Source organism: Typopeltis vanoorti, chromosome 1 (genome assembly GCF_054136105.1).
Source record: "Typopeltis vanoorti isolate ZY-2024b chromosome 1, IOZ_Tvanoo_1.0, whole genome shotgun sequence".
In the NCBI taxonomy this organism is placed as follows: Eukaryota; Metazoa; Arthropoda; class Arachnida; order Uropygi; family Thelyphonidae; genus Typopeltis; species Typopeltis vanoorti.
In genome coordinates, this window is record NC_143549.1 from 187,771,627 (window position 1) to 187,789,622 (window position 17,996).

The window sequence follows — 17,996 nt, forward strand, 5'->3', positions numbered from 1 at the left end:
AGAAGAAGAGTATACATAAATTGATCTGACTCCTGTCCAAGCATATTACTGAATCACCTCTCCATTTTACAAAATAAAATAAAATAAAATAAAATAATAATAATAAAATAAAATAAAAAATTGGATAGGCAACTTGAGAAAGTAAGTTCAACCTCGATGCGATAATCTCCAAATTTTAACGGGCGGGATTATAATCCTCTAAATAATGAATCTGTTAAAACATGTTTACATTACTCCAGTCAGTCATGTTCGCAAGAGAATAGTTGCAATCCGATCATTGTCTTCTTTATGCAAATGACAGACGTAGATCTCTTTTGTTTATATGAACATTCGCAATTCTTTACGTAGTGTGCGTTATGTTGTCCTGACTCGACTACTATTCACAACTTCCTTTGTCATATGTTAAAGGTACGCCAAGAAAGAATATATCTGCTGTTTGTATTCTTTTTTCGTTCCAACATACGTTTATTCGAGTACTTTCCTGTAGTTAATTTTTTTCTTCCCCTGCTTAATGAAGAAACATCTTCATATCTCGGTTCTGGAATCTTTTATATGTGCGAATCATTCTTCCAAACTAGATTTTTAAAATATATTCATTTTTTCCCTTTACAGTCAGAATCATCGTAGATTTGTAATAATACCCCCCCCCCCGTGTTTTTTTTTTTTTTTGAGAAAATTCCATTATAGAAACTAAATGTATTCATTAACGAATTTTCTCTTTTTGACGAACTTCACAGTGTAAGCACATGGAAACCCAATAAATGCACCAACAAAAGATGAATATCTTCTCCTGGAGATAAACTTATCCACCTGCTTGTGAAACCGGCTAACTCACATTGGACTGAAAAGTCCTGATAAATATTCCACGTGTCAAAAGATTTTTCCAGCCAAAGGACTCTATCAAAACCAACTAAACTACACGCTTCCATGACAATTATTTGATATCTGTACACTCTTACAATTTAACTGTATTGCTTTACGCATAAAAAAATCGCCACAGTCTTAGACGTTGGTTCCACTCACCATCAGTAACAGTAAATTCAATAAAATAAACAAACATGACCGCTTTTGTTTATTCTCGCTTCCGTCTCTCATTAAACGGACGGAATTAAAAAAGGAACTCTGCCTGCTGCGTTCATTGACAACGGCTACGACAAAGCAATGTCTCCTACATTATTGTACGCAGGAAAGACCGACCCCCCTCCCCCTTCAGTCGAATGCAGTATTCAAAAGCCACCTCATTCCCTGTACAATGAAGCCCTAAGAGAAGTCGAGTAAGAACAACAAACATCCCACTAGTGAAAGCCCATTCTCTGCCGCCACCAGTTAAACCAAAACATACGTTTCGGAAATAATGATGACTCTTCCTAGGTCAGACAGAAAAGGTCATCAAACAATATTTACAAGCATCTCTATGCGACCAGACATCCGCAGACAATCATCCTTTTTGTGATTGTTAACTGAGAGTGTTTTATATATATATATATATATAATATATATATATATATATATTATATATATATATATATATATATATATATATATTATATATATATATATATATATATATATATATATATTATATATATATATATATATATATATATATATATATATATATATATATATATATATATATACAGGGTGTTCGGGATAAATTTGACAGTTTCGTAAGGAAAAAGAAAATCTTCTTTGTATCTATTAAATTTAATGAATTCACAAAAAAACATTACAGGCAGAGTTAATTACAATACTATCAACAAGATTTACTCAAAATAACCACCATTAGCATCGATCACAGCTTCAATTCTGCTTCGGAACCTCGAACAAGCTGATGCTACAGTCTCCCTGGGAAGGGCCGCAAAAACTGTTTTAATTTTATCCATTAACTGGGCTTTTGTATTACTGGAAGTGCGATTGGTGTCTTTTTCAACTGCGCCCCATACAAAATAATCCATGGGGTTAAGGTCTGGGGAGTTTGGAGGCCAAACATTTGGACTGGTGAAGTCGTAGAAATTTTCAGACAACCATTTTTGACTTTTCCCAGAGGTGTGGCAAGGGGCCGAATCCTGCTGCCATACATTCGGCCTACCATTGGCTACCCTTGTTATCCAGGGCTTGACTACAGTTAGCAACTCCACGAACAAAGCCCGAATTCCAATGCCAGGGTTCTTCAACACCTGTTCCTGCAGATTTGCGAGGAATTCTGCTGTACGAACGCAATCAGATCGTCTGCTAGGGATCTTTCTTCTTGCTACATCCTCGTAGTCACCATTGCAAGTCTCTAGTTCATGCCTGATTGTTTTTACTGTATTCAGGGAGCATTGGGCAGCAGTCGTAATATCCTTATTTTGATGGCGGGCACGAATCATCATGATACAAGTTATTCTCTTCCATGATTCAGGTGGGTTCCAGCTATCCATCCTTTCTGACATCTTGTATATGAATGAAGAAGGGTCCAAACTTTTAAATGAAGAGAAGTGTGTGTTAATACATGTAACTTACGGAAAAATATAATTAATTATAAATATGTCAAATTTATCCCGAACACCCTGTATATATATATATATATATACAGGGTGTATATATATACAGGGTGTATATATATACAGGCAATACTCTGTTTAAGAACAATAATAGAGAGAAGATTAGAACTTAGTCAAAATACTTACATTTGCTTCCTTGATGAGAAAGCGTTTGATAAAGTAAACCAGCAAATACTCCTAAATTGTCTAACTAATATCGGCATAGATTTGAGGGATAGGAAAAGAATTTATCAAATTTACAAAAATCAAAATGGATGGATTAAAATCGATGATAAGGAGAAATTAATAAATATCAGGAGTGGAGTAAGACAAGGATGTATACTTTCACCACTTTTATTTAATTTATATATTGAAAAGGCCATTCAGGAAACTAAAGATAAAATAAATAGTGGCAAAAAGATAAATGGTGAGCAGATGATGTGTATAAGATTTGCTGATGACATAGCCCTTGAAGCAGAAAACAGAAGAACGTTAAAAACAATGCTAGAATTACTAAATAATAACCTTGAAAAATATAAAATGAAAATCAAAACAGATAAGACTGAAATCATTGTTATAGGCAAAATCCGTATCAATACAGAGCATATAGACATCAGCGGGGAACAAATAAAACAAGTGAAAAGCTTTAAATATTTAGGAAGCCTAATAACAGGAGATGGCAGAACAAGAGAAGACATAAGATCAAGAATAAATAAATAAATATATATATATATAAATATAAATATATAAATATATATATATATATATATATATATATATATATATATATATATATACTGTATTAACAATTGTGGCAGCAGAGCAAACAAAATAATACGTTTAACTCAAACAACTCGTGTAAACATTAATGTTGCACCTGCACCGAACATTGTCAAGCGAGGAGTAATATTTCTTCGAATGCTCGGAACTAATACCTGCCTGGTTAGTTTAATGAATAGTACTTTCGCCCTCAATCAATCAGGGAAGTTCAAATGTAACTGTATCATGTTTTTTTTTGGGGGGGGGCGATGAATTTTATCAGTATTAGACCGCCACCCTGCTTATTACAGGCTTGACAAAGTTTCATATTTGGGTTCGAGAATCCTCAAAAAATACCGATTGTCTGAGTCTGAATTCATCGCACTCTAAAAGTTTAATAATAATAATAATAATAATAATAATACTCTCTTTTTGGTTTCCTTTTCTTTACGCCACTCATCCTTGTCTGAACACACTTTTTCGCTACGACGGAGCACAACAGAAACCTCGAGAGAGTTCTTTTGCTATTCCATTTAATCTTCAGGCCTCCTCTTGATATGCTGTCTGATTATTGTAAATAGTTTTCAGCTAAAACATTTTTACTTTGCTTATTTCAACAAGAGAATATTTACAATCTACTCTTTGTCACATCTTTATTTAGGTTATAGCTTTGCATTTTTGTTTTCCATTTTTCTTCCTTTTTTTCCAGTCTACATCGGCATTTCTTGCTCTTTTTGTTTCTTTTAACCGTGACGTGACAAGTCACGGTTAAAAGAAAGAAAAAGAGCCTGGATCAGCTACATTTAACATGTTTTAAAAGTATGCTACAGTTGAATGGGTTTTTTTGTTCGTTTTGTTTTTGTTTCAGCCATTTATTTATCTATTCTAATATCTTACCGTAGTTCAATGAGTTCTCCCGCACCAACCGTTTAATTAGAAACCATCTCCTTCCTATCTCAGTTTCTCTAATCTGATATGAAAAATCTCTATCGCAAATTTCTAATAAAGATTAAAAAAAAAAAACTTTCACAGAATTTAAATGTACACATAAACCGTCGTCTTTTTTTAGTCAATTTCAAACATCAGCATACATTGCGTGCTTCAAGTTGACAGGAAAAAGAGGGTTTCTATGGATTTCAAATAGTAGTTTCATCCTAATAGGATGTTCTTCCCAGAACAATAGCTTGTTTAAAATCCATTAGGAAAAAAAAAAAAAAAAAGGTAATACGACGTTTCCGCTATGATCATCTCTATAATGGTATATACATAAAAACTATAAATTGATATGCAAAGAACCTGTGAATAAAATCAGAATGAGCACGCATTTTGATTTTAGAAAACTGTATTTCCTAATTCAAATTTAGCTTGCATTATTATATTTCTATCACGACCTAAACTCTAATGCTAGAATGAAGAGCAAAATTGTGATCTCCGTTCTGTACTATCTCAGAAGGAGAAACGTGTTTTCATATGATCATTTTCTACATCAGCAACTTCATGCGTAGCGAAATATAGACATGCGCAAAAGTTACTAAACTCTGCTGACATATAAATCCATATATGTTATAACTAGCGGTAAAGTAATGCCTCGGGTTGCGCTAATACAAAATTCAGCTACACATGAAATTAAAGTCGGTGATCATTCAAAGTTGTGCATCTCATTTTGCTTGCACATGCAGATCCAAGCACCAGTTCTGAACAGAATATTCTCTTTATGTAAAAACGTATTTTTGTTTATTGCTTGACAAACCACATTTGAACCGAACTAGATAAGATAGTAGATATTATTAGTTTTTGCCTACTCTATTTATTTCTTTTGATAGTGTAATTATATGCTCCATATTTATACTAACAGTTATCCTTCCGCTCTTTCCAAACTGTTTTCATGCCTTCTGTTTTCGTGACGAAGAAGTAAACGTAAGATATGAAAATAGGGCAGTAAAATTCGCATCGAATCAGTCATTAAGTGCTTCATTATTTCTGATGCTTTTATTTATTTTTCTCGTTACTTCTCAGTTTATTCTACTTCACGTCAGTCGAATTCTTCCTTTAACACTTTCGTGATACGAAAAGTAGGTTATTAGTCGGTACACAGGACCAACATTTTTCAATCTGCAGTTTTGTCACATAATGCAAGCCTACGAACCAGGAAAATACTTTAGCTGCGTATGTAGAGAGAGAGAGAGAGAGAGAGAGAGAGAGAGAGAGAGAGAGAGAGAGAGAGAGAGAGAGAGAGAGAGAGAGAGAGAGATGTAAGGAGGGGAAGATAACATCATCCTTAATGCAGTGACGGCTCTCTCTCACATACATGATGCAATAATTTCTATGATACTTCAACTCTAAATGGCCAAATGCTCAATGGGGAAATTTTTTACTTTCACTGGAAATCCTATCGTAACCTCGATCGCTATTTTCTCTCGGTGTTGCCCGTGAAGGTTCTTTTTAGAACTATCAAGAGGGAGGTCACACATAGTAACGAGTTTCCAGAAACAACTTAATGGCCGGTCGTACGAAGGTATCGGTGGCGTTTAATAATTCAAGGCAACTAAAGGCTTAAGGGTGCCCTTAACATAGGAGTCCCCATGAGGCGGCCCCCGCCTGCGGTTGGCTGATTTTACTGAATCCCTGATCGGAAGCTGTGCTTACATTGCGTAAGTGTCTAGTATGACGAGTGCCTTTGTGATTGGCCACCGCTACTTGTATAAAGACCGTTGTCCCTGGAACGGATCACACCTTAACAAGTAGACTCAGAATGATGTCTGTATCACTCGCTCTAGTTCTGGTGATCGCTGCTGTGGCGTGGTCCTTGCCCCAAGCAGCACCACCACCTGAGGCAGTTCATAGCGGACCTGTAAGTAGTTTTTTTTTTCCTTTTTTTTTTTTTCTGAAAGTCATTTATGGGGGAGGGGGGAAGCCGATTCTCAGATTTATAATCGTTAGGTTTTCTTCCTAAACTTAATTAATTTCTTGCCATTCCCTGGAGTTTGCATACTTAGGAAGTGTAAAATTTAATCTTTGTTTTCTAGACCCATCGACAAAAAACTTACACCCCCCCCCGCTTTCTTTTCGTTAATTTTATTTTCTGCATTCTTTTTTTTTTTTTTTTTGATGAAAGTATCTAATTTTTTGTGATTTCTTTAATTTTTTGTCAGAACGGAGGACTAGGTTGCCTGATACAGAAGTTTTGTCATCATCTATCGCAGCCAAAACATATACTGTACAATATTTGGAGTTCGATCCTAAATACAAAGTTCATTTATTAGACGTATTGAGTTTCTTCATTAGAATATTTTAATAACTTATAGTTCATTTATGTGTGAATCGAAGACAACACACATTCATTTGGTTTCGTCTTTTTTTTTTTTTTTTTTTTGTTCGTCGACATTTGAGGGTGTACAGGATACTTCGTTATACCAGTTATGAAACAAATTTCAGGAATCTTTTTCTTTTTTCTTTGCTTCAAGATTAACGTCCTTTTGCTGTTACCTTCGAAAGCCTTTACGACTTCCAACGTTTGTCAGCCTTTGTAGACGTTCTGTTTTGAACTCCCAAGCACAGCCTTCCTTACGTTTTTTTTTTCCTTGCTGAATCATGATAATGTCACCACCACATCTTTCCTTCAGCGTCACTTCGAGTTTTTTGAGCTCCCCACCCACCCCTTTGGGTGGGTGGAGAGCTCAGAAATGGGCTTTGTGGCCTGGTTGACCGAGTAGTTATCATATCCGCTCTCCAACCAACAGGCTGTGGTCGAATCCCGTTGTGGGCATGGCTGTTTGCGATTGTCTTTAGGTGGGAGATGAATTTCATCGCTCAGTATCAGACCACCACACTGCTTACTGGAGGGAGGCCCAAAGTGGATTGAAAAAGTTCCATATTTGTTTTCTAGAGCAGGATTTCCGGACCACGTAAAATTAAAAATAAATAAATAAAAATAGAAACCACATTAAAAAAAAATGACAGTGTATGTAGAGAGTATGGAGAAAGGATTCCTGGACAGAAAATTCAGAGTGGGCGGAAGCATTGTCATGGTGAAGAAAACCAGTGGCACCCAGATAGGATTCTCAACCGATTAGCTAACTCGCTGATATCGATGCATTTCTTCACTGAAAAATTCATTAATCGCTCCATATTTTTATTTTAGTCATTAATGTATATTCCTGGCGCTCTGCATCATCAACATATGCCGCTTCGCTTTTGAAACTTGAACGACTTGAAAATTCAACGAAAAGTGCATGCACGAGATGCACGCACTTTTCGTTGATTCCATCATTTTTAAAGGAGCGTAGACCACAATTTTTTAAATTAAGTTAATACGTAAATTACAACTTTGAAATTATTATTACGTAACATCTCCAGGGAGTCCAAAGACTCATCGAGGGAGGGCACCTACTCCACCACTCTCTGTCTCCACTACTCCACCAACCGTAAATACCTTCATCATCTACACCAAAGCCATCTACCGCCGACCATCGTTACTAGTATTTTCACGGACAATCACAAATATCCATGCTCACGGCGGGATTCGAACCGGTAGCCTTTTCGCTGGAGAGCAGACACGCTAACCACACTGCCAGCCAGTCCGGAAATGACTTAGTAGGTTATACCTTATTACTATCTAGTGGAGGTTTGCATTAATTGCAGCGGTGTAGTCTAGCAGTCAGTCCAGAAAATGTCACACCTCTAAACCTTCACGTTTTTCACAACGCAGCTCAGTGACAGACGTACATAAAGAATATGAGTACTCCTAGCGGTCCCTTTCAGAAACATGCAAAAAACAAAACAAAAAAATTATGTTAAGAGGGTTGATAAAAAATGTTGGTTTCGAAAATTGTATGTACATTAAATCCAGTAATAAATGACTGATTAAAGCAAAGCACAAAACAATAAAAAAAAAGTATTCTTTGTATGAGAGCACCAGTTTGTGCGATGTAATATTTCTTTTAGTTTTGATACAAACATCAGCTAAATATTTTCGTCTGAGAGAAATATTGTGATGACAGTGAAATGTCTAATACATTAAGTGGCGCCCAGAGGCAAGTTATTTCTGGGCTCACTTATCACGCCGGCTCAGAACAAGAAATACGCTGGCGATATCAATCTTATTGTTACCTTAAGTAGCCATTATGTGTTCCAGTAAAGTTCAGTACTTTGTTATGAAACTGCGTCAATTATATTTCCCCCCTAAATTTTCTAGAGCTAAAATACTAGTTGTAGAATTTTCAGGAATACGGAATTAATTAAGCAGATAGAAACAAAGAGAGACGAAGAGATAAAAAAATAATAATTAAAAAAAAAATGACATAGTACGGACCAAAACGAAGTTTAACTAGAAAGAGATTCTTTAATGAAATACAAAAAAGTTTAATGACATACACTAAGAAGTTGTTAATTAATGTGTTTTCTGTATCGCTTACGATGTCCAAGGAATACTTCAGGTCTGTGTGATGTGTATTTCAAGGGGGGAGGGGAATCTTATTTCTTCGAGAGCTGGAAGTGTCGGGCATACGTTTCAGTTGAAGAAATTTTCATCTTAAATATGACGTTAACTCGTGTCTAAGCAGGTGGGCTGATTTTCCTCCACAGAACTCTCGTTTTTATTTCTCAAAACAAGCAAACCTACCAGACAGCACGCGAAATTGGCACACCTGGCTATAGTTACCTTGGCGTAATACTAAACAAAGAACTTAGAGAAGAATCAGTTATCATCATCAAATTCCTGCCATGTACCCTCAAGAGTACATGGCAGGTATCATATCATATACACCCTCAAGGGGTGTACACGATATGATAGTACTTCATAAAAAATTTACCGCATTACTAACTTCCTATCCACTATTTTCCTCCAAATCAGTCTGTAACTTGTCAAACTCCAACATTATCGGATCTTATATTTCTATCGTCTAAGGCACTTTGTACCGTATCAATCTACCTATATCTTGGTCTTCCTCTGGGTCGTTTTGCTGCCAACCTGGAAGAGAACATTTGTTTTGCTAATTTTTCCTCGCCCATTCTGTTTAAGTGTCCATACCATCTTAGAATAGTTATGCTAACGCATTCCTGGATGCTGACAATGTCAAGTTCTTTCCTAATATTCTCGTTTTTAATATGATATTGCCATTGATGCCATCTATTCACACCCCTAATCTTTCTCAGGACTCTCATATCTGCGGTCTCTAGTCTTTGGTCAAGTGTTTTACTTCTGACCCAGCGCTCAGATGCATAAGCTAAAACTGGTTTGAACACTGTCTTGTATACAGCTAATTTAGTGTTCCGACTAATTTCTCTCTTATTCCATATGGATTTATTCACTTGACTTCCTACTATACCAGTTTTGTTGTCTATTTCCATATTTAATTTACCATCTTCACTAAAAATCGTGCCTAAATAGCTGAAATTTTTTTACTTGTTCCACAGGTTCTCCATTCACGACGAAGTTGATATTTTCTAATTTTGCCTATTTTTATTGTCGTTGTCTTTTTAGTGCTGACCTCCATACCATATCTATTACAACAGTTATTCAATTTAGTCAGGGAATCTTGCAGACTTGTAGCAGATTTATTTAGAAGTATAACATCGTCTACATAAAGCAAAGAGCTGACATTAACATCTCCAATTTTGATATTCAGGTTTAATACCACTTTCCTTCATAATATGACACATATAGATAATGAATAAAAGAGGAGATAATGTACATCCTTGTCTCATACCAGATTTAACATTAAACCATCTTCCTGTACTTCCTTCAATCCGAACTGCTGATTTACAACTCAAATAAAGACTAAGTATTGCTTGATATAATGTCCCATTCACACCATATAACTGCAGCGTATTGAATAGCCTCTCTCTTGGCACCTTGTCATATGCCTTTTCCAAATTTACAAAACTTAAATACAGATCTTTGTTATATTCCCATGCTTCCTCGACTATTTGTCGTAAAGTGAAGATCTGATCCTGACAGCCTCTATTTGGCCTGAATCCAGCTTGTTCTCCACCAAGCTTTTCTTCCACAATTCTTCTCAACCGTTTCCAAAGTATACTTGCATAGATCTTGCCAGGAACACTCAGTAGGGAAATACCTTTGTAATTCTCACATTCAGTTTTATTTCCCATTTTGTATCTGGGTACTATGAGAGCTCTACTCCAATCATCGGGAATTCGTCCCTCTGTCCCCGCCTTCTTAACTATGCAGTGCAGCCACTGTAAGACTCTTATACCACCATACTTCAGCATTTCTGGTCGAATATCATCTACTCCTGCTGCCTTTAAACATTTCTAGCCTTTGATGGCTTTTTCTACTTCAAGTATGGATATGTATTCCTGACTGTTTGCCTGTTGAGTATTTTTTACCACTGTGCTATCACTGCTTGTTTCATTTAGCAATTTTTCGAAGTAATTACTCCATACTTCAAGGATATCTTTTTCTTTTGTTGTCATGTCACCTTTATCATCTCTAATTCCTTTTACAACACTCCTCCATTTCTGAGCTTCTTCAACAACTTCCAGAATATTTTGCCACCTTCTTGATATTTATTTTCTATATTCTTGCCAAAGTCCTCCCATGACTTTTGTTTTGCTAGTTTTACACAGTGTTTAGCTTGCTTACATTTGTCTCTGTATTCTCTAATTGCACAAATTTTTGATTTGCTTTCTTCTTTTCCTTCACTGCCTCTTTAACTTCCTGTGTCCACCATTTTCTATCCTTGCAGACAACCTCACCACATGCCTCTCTGGCTGAATCAATCAGTGTTTTCTTCAAGGCTTGCCACTGAATCTCTAAGGTTTCATTCCTGTTCTCAAACTCTTTCATTTTTTCTTCAATAAGCTTTGTGTATTTTAGTCTACAGTTCACATCTGAGAGCTGCTCAACTTTTATTCGTTTTAAAACTTTCTTACATGTTATTCTTTTCAATATGAAATTCAATTTTATCCTGCTCAAGACTAAATAGTGATCGCTTCCAATTTCAAATCCTCTGTATGCTCTGGTGTCCTGCACCAGGGAGAAAACATCACTATCAACAATAACATAGTCAATGAGACTTTTCTTATTCCTTGCCTATTCTCTCCATGTGAATTTGTGCACATTTTTATGTTGGAACATGGTGTTAGTAATAACCAGTCCATGTCCTGAATCAGTTATTGCGAACTGAAAATTCGCGACTACTTTTGCGGTTCTGCCAGTTAACTGAGACTCGGGTGAAAGTGAAGTTTATGTTAGACCGTTTGCAACTCGATGCTACTTTTCGGAAACATGTTCGCTATGTGGTGTTTTGTTGACAGAGGTTAACAAAACAACTCCAGTATCACTGCAGCAGAAGCTACTGGCTTTAAAATACTGTAAGGAAGCGATTACCGGAATCAATCAACCTCTTAAAATTTCTTTGGATGGATCCTCTCTCTCCCTTCTCCAAGCTTATGAATACGGTATGCCAACAGTCCACACACACGCACACACACAACAATGTTGTATTGTAGGTTATTGCAAAATCTATAGTTCGTGTGTGGAATCGACATTAAGAAATTACTGAGTCAATCAAAGTCATCTATTGTCATTTTTAGACTGAGTCTACCTTGTGCTGTTAGATCGATTTTTTTTTTTTTTTTTTTGTCTCCTCACCTTCTACCGACAGAGCTCGCGCACACGCACAGGATATTGTTCCAACCTGCTGCTGGAATTATAATCACGATTACACTGTGCAGTTCAAGTTTTGGATTTTAGACTACACTTGAAATGCGCATGTGCTGTTTTTATTGTTAGTGTTTTGGAATAAAGGTAGAGAAGGCTGAGGTGGGTGTGTTATAGCTGTTAATTGTGTTTTTCTGGCCAGTTTTTGTCTGTCTACTGGAATGAAGAATCTCGACATATACACACAGACGTATGAAGGTTCACTCTGTGTGTGTGTGTATATATATATATATATATATAAAATCCCGAAAGAACTCCAGCATTTCGAAGTGCACTAGATTGGAATTTAAGACCGGAAGAAATGGTGTTTTGTTCTGAAATGTTCAGCACAACGATCAGTTGCCACATTCGCATTCTATTCAGCAGAAGATTCAGTGCAGACTTTGGTTCAATAAGTTCAGATAGCCGTTGGATGCTGTTTTCGATGTCCGTCCGGAACAGAAATTTACAGACAAAAAACAAACAGGTATTTTGATTTCTTGAATTTTTTTTTTTGGCTGGGTGGGGTGGGGTGGGGGGTGTTAGTAGAAATCACCATACGGAAATATCGAATATGCAGTAGTTTCCCCAAGATTTAATCATTTGCCTCAATTTTGAACTTCACATTTGAGACCACTTCCCAAAATATGTTGCACATGCCCAGGATTGTGCTCATACAATATTCAACTGAGACATGAAATTAAAGTCGACGGTCATTCAAAACGAGATAAATTTGCAAATTTCATATTCCTGCAATTGACAATGAAGGCCGCTTAAAATAAGCAGTTTAGAACGGAGCCACCTTTCATGTTTAATGTTCGCAGTAACATAATAATTACAGAATTATAGATCTGAACAAATAAACGGAGTTTTGGCGTATGTACGCGATCCTGCTCCCCTCCCCCCCAAGGTGAATATACGATTTGGAGTATTGCCTAATGTATAGTAGTGGCTTTATTTTATTATTTATTTATTGAGAAGAGAACTATTACTGGTGAGAATTATCTAGTTGTATTTAGAACCTTTTTTTTTTTTAATATAAATTGAAGACATTGGAAGAGAAAATGCAAGTATTGTTTTTGTTGTGTTCAATGTGTACTGAAACGTGTTTCCTAGTCAGAGGGTGGATGGAAGGAAAAAGGTGAACTAATGACCTGCCCTTCCCAAAGTCCTGATTGATACCGTTGCATTTTTTTTTCATGTTGAAGAGGGAGAATGTCAAAAAAAAAAAAAAAAAGTTTATACTGAGATTCGTGCTGGATATGCCAGAAAGATCTTTGCATTTATAACAGCTAGTGCCATAATTAAGGTCCCCCCCCCTGCTCGGGACAAAGTGCTAATACCCCCCCCCCCCCAAATTGAAGTAGACTTCATTTAAAAACTGCCTCAACAAAAGCATGCATGAAAAGACATTAATACGTTAAAATAAGAAATAAATTCGACATTATATATATATTAGTGTTACCAAGTAATTTTATAAACTTGGTTATTTAACTCCTAATCGCAAGTACGCAAACAATTAAGTTTGCGCCTGAAACATAGTTCAAGTCTGAAGATGGTGCAACACCAGGGCAACTCATTGTAAAGGTGGGTAAAGCTCTGATCACTATACTTAGTATTTTCCCATAATGTAAAGCACATCTCACCAAAAGATGTATATTGCAATGCATTATGGGTGGGGTCACTACCCAGACCGGTTTCAACCTTTTTTGAGGTCTCCTCAGTGAGTAGCTAGACCCTAAATACCAAGGTTATAGTAATACGGAGCCTTATCAACTTTACCTATTTGAGTTGCAACAAGGTGTTTTTATTTTTAATAAGAATCTCTGGAGGAGATGCAGATGTAATTAATTTTTTAACTTGGGGATATACTGGGAACATTGTGGGAAAATACTAAGAATAGTGATCAGATCTTTACCCACCTTTACAATGAGTTGTCCTGGTGTTGCGCTACCTTTTTAGACTTGAACTATGTTTCAGGCGCAAACTTAATCGTTTGCATAATTGGGATTAGGAATTAAATAACCAAGCTTATAAAATTACTTGGTAACACTAATATACAGTATCCCCAAGTTAAAAAAAAATTAATTATATATATATATATATATATATATATATAATTAATTTTTTGCGTTTAAATTAATTGCGTCTAAACAGGCGGATTTCCCTTCGCTGTAGTTACAATCCCACCGGACGTGATTCATAATCCGGACAGAAGGGGAGTATTCTGACAGCGTGCTTAACGTGAAATATGTTGAGGGTGATGTTGAATTTTAAGTTTTTTTTCCTCAAACCGAGGAAATCCCTTCATTAATCACGTGTTTGTTAAAAAGTATTTTCAAGTTTAAAAAGTCGCCTTCAGTATTCGATGCGTATTCAGTACCAAAGTACGTTAACAGTTTCTGCAAAATTTCATGAAACACGTTACTCCCCTAAAATTCAACATGGTAAATGCGAAGAAAGCACAAATGGACAAAAAAATAACGGCTGAGGATAATTATGTTCTCACAGGAAATAGCAGGGGTTTTCCTCAGAGAAATTTGGCATTTTTACTCCCTCAAAAGAGACGAAGCGGGGGATAACCTAATTCGGTGACTGCTATTTCAAAACATTTAATCACAGTACAGCACAGTACCAGTATGATATTTTTTTTTGGAGCTCTCATAAGAATAAGTTTAAACTTTAAGGCAATAAAACATTTCATTCTTCTGCGATGCAACAGATAAGTCTTTAAATGAGAGAAACTCATCTCTTCACCTAAAGATTTCTAGAAAGACTTTCTGGAATTTTTTTTAGATGAAACCACCCTCAGAGGCAGAGGCGTAGCTGGGGGGGGGGGGGGACCGGACCGGGCGACACTTTGAACCTTTTTGAACTTTTGCAGTTAATTCTAAAATAGTCTCGAGAACTCAGTTCCAAATACTGTAATACTACTGCGAAATTTCCTCACAATTGCCGTAAGTGTTGCTAGTTGTGAGAGAAGTTTTTCTAAATAAAATTGTTTAAGAATTACCTCCATTACTATGAAATAGACTTCGCCAATTTCATCGACGATTTTGCTAACAAAAAAGCAAGAAAAATAACATTTTAGAATGTTGAAATTAAAGTTTTACTTCAAAAATAAACATAGTGTTGTAATTTATTTCGCTATACGTCATTTTGACCTTTTGTAGTATTTTTGGTGTGTATTGAGAGGGGGGAGGAAAACTCAGGGACCGCCCCTGGAGGCAAAAGCTTTAGCTACACCACTGCTGAGAGGCGTAGGAACGTTTTGCCACCGAGGCAGTTGACATGGGAGCAGTGTCAGAAGGGTGTCAGTGTCAGCTTATTTTACCAATTATCGAAACTGTCACAATATAAAAGCCTAAAGCTGACCTTCCTTGCTTATTGGAGACCTGAAGTGGTACCGATGTTGGTTTTATATATATATATATATATATATATATATATATAAGTGATGTTATCTGGGCTGAGATGAAGAGGATATCTTTCATGTGGTGAAAGCATCGACATTTCCTAAGGATTTTAGTTGAGATGGTTTGGTTGAGATTAAATCCAAAGCAACCAATTTATGAGATCAGTGTAGTGTGTCTGTTAATTGCATGCATTCTTGTGCAGGCTGGATGAAAAGGCCTATTTACGGATTAAAACCTTTTCCATGCGTATGAGACTGAATAACCCACCTTTAGAAAATTCCTCACCTCCTGGACTGCTGTACCTTGGTGTTAATACACATGGTGCGACTTTCCATACATTACATTAGTATTTCGTTATCGGAAGTTCATCACGAAAATATTGACTTTTTCCAGTCAAACGAGCTGTTGTGAATAATTATTATTCATCGAATTTCCGGTAGTGCTTGTCACGTAGCGCCGAGTATTGGCAATTTCTTCATTTCTTTTTATTTTACTTCTCTGTTAAGTATGGTTTATTGTCGGCACTGCTGGTAACGCCTTCTTTAGAAGGACACGATTTCAAACGCAAATGGCCACCACACACACAATAAACCAAGATAAGTTTGGTTGGTTCCAGTAGGTGCCTAAAACAGGAAGTGTTGCAGAGTTTTTAGTTTTCTCTAAAATACTGTACCTCTTTAAAGAGGGTCGTATACTGACCTTATTCTCTTTAATTTTTATTCGCCTTCAAGAAAGCATTTGCAATTCTGTCTGGTTTTGCTAGTTGTCAGACAGGGTGTTTATTCATCGTTGCCTAGTTTTGAAGGTGTCAAGGAACTACTGGAAATTAATAATCCAGGTATCTGATAAGTACCACTTTGTTCTTGTAAGATCTGTCTCTACCAATCCACCACTTTTATTTAAATATGACTACTGTGGTAACAATTACTGATGACTTGTTTATCTTTTTAATTTATGTGTGTGCAGGATATCACTCTAGTTATAATTTGGGAAATTTTTCAAGAATTCCTTTCCTGTAATGTAGGGTTGCCAGATGTCTTGTAAAACAGGATTTCTTACGTGTTACTTTCTTTTTTAAAGCAAAAAGAAAAAAAAAGAACAATTTGTGTGACGTATACCTCTCGGGTATTTTGAGGGGGTGGTCCGAAAGTAATGCCTCAGTTGTAATAACTTCCCATCCAAAAGAGAGAGATCAGCGAAAAAAATAAAATAATTCGGAGTCTCCGCTACTTCTCATCTAATCTTTCATTTTCAAGAAAATTTCACTACCACATAAGAAGTTTGTCATGCCGTCATAGCTTTTATCCAGGTTTTTATAGTCATTTTCTCATCTTTGGTTTCATCTGTTTTGTCATTTTGAGAATATATATATATATATATATATATATATATATATCCTTAATTTATTCTATTATTATTACGTGACACCTCCAAGGAGTCCAAAGACTCATCGAGGGAGGGTACCTACACTACAACTCTCCATCTCCACTACTCAGTCCACCGATTACAGCGAACCGCATCATCTTCACCAACGCTTTCTACTGCTCACCATCACCACTAGCATTTTCAACAATCACAAGCCTCCATAGCGGGATTCGAATCCCCAGTCTTGAGAACGGATACGCTGACCACTCGGCTATTACCTCTATAACCACTTCGAGGAAATTTAGGAAATAAACGGAAGCCCAATGGAACAATTCTGTACTTTAGGGTACTTGGATGAAGATTTGGATAATTAATCCGATGTCTTCAGTAACTATTAAAGTAAATGAAGTTGTGGAAATAAATCTCATCGCCTTTTATTTACCCAAAGGAACATGCGAAGTATTTCATTCCTTTCTGAAATTACTGAGCAGCCAGACTCTATCTTTAATAGTCATGTAGTTGAAGTTCATGGCTGCCGACGATTTGAAGATTTGTTTGGCAAAATTTGAGAATCGACTTAAGAAAGACGTAGAGGAAGTTCCTGTAGTTGAAAACTAGAGTCGAACCTATAACTGTATTTTTTCTGGCTATTTATCATTATAGAAACATTACCACAAGGCTACGCAGGCACAATCTCAGTTTATTTTATTATTTTTATTAAGAGACCGCCAGGAAGTCAGGTACTCATTGAGGGAAGGCTATATTACTGCATAACGTGTGTGTAAATTATTGAAAAAGTATATTGATGATATATTCTTAGTCTGGAACCATGGACTACCTCCATTTCTGCTTTTTCATGATTATTTCAATCAATAACAAAAATTCACCTATGAATTAGAATCGAATGGTTCACTCTCATTTCTGGATCTTAAACTAAGTAATCAATAAATTAAAAGTCTATATTTCGAAAGCTAATACATACTGACAGATATTAGCATGCCTATGCCCATCATTATAGACCTCAAAAATTGGGTATTATTTCGACACTAGGAGCAAGAATCCATCGACTCATTACTCAGAAGGATGAACTAGCTAAAGAACTCGATTTAAAAATCACCAAAATGGCAATAATGACTGCATTAAATCTAAAACGACTTTAACTGACACTAGATGAGAGATTTTTCTAATGACGAGAAAAACAGAAGCTCCATCATTCTTCCATATATTAGCTCTATTTCCATACTGGCAAAAATACTTAACATAAAATCA

The 17,996-nt window shown here is 36.1% G+C and overlaps 1 protein-coding gene across 1 annotated transcript in view; it reads left to right on the forward strand.

Moving 5' to 3' along the window:
- Positions 1-5,983: 5,983 nt before the first annotated feature.
- LOC150110712 (uncharacterized) overlaps positions 5,984-17,996 on the forward strand; it is a 60,983-nt gene continuing 48,970 nt past the window's right edge. The window contains exon 1 of the mRNA XM_090395863.1: positions 5,984-6,135. Coding sequence (XP_090251989.1) covers positions 6,037-6,135 — 99 coding nt within the window. The 5' untranslated portion in view covers positions 5,984-6,036. The remainder of the gene's footprint in view (positions 6,136-17,996) is intronic.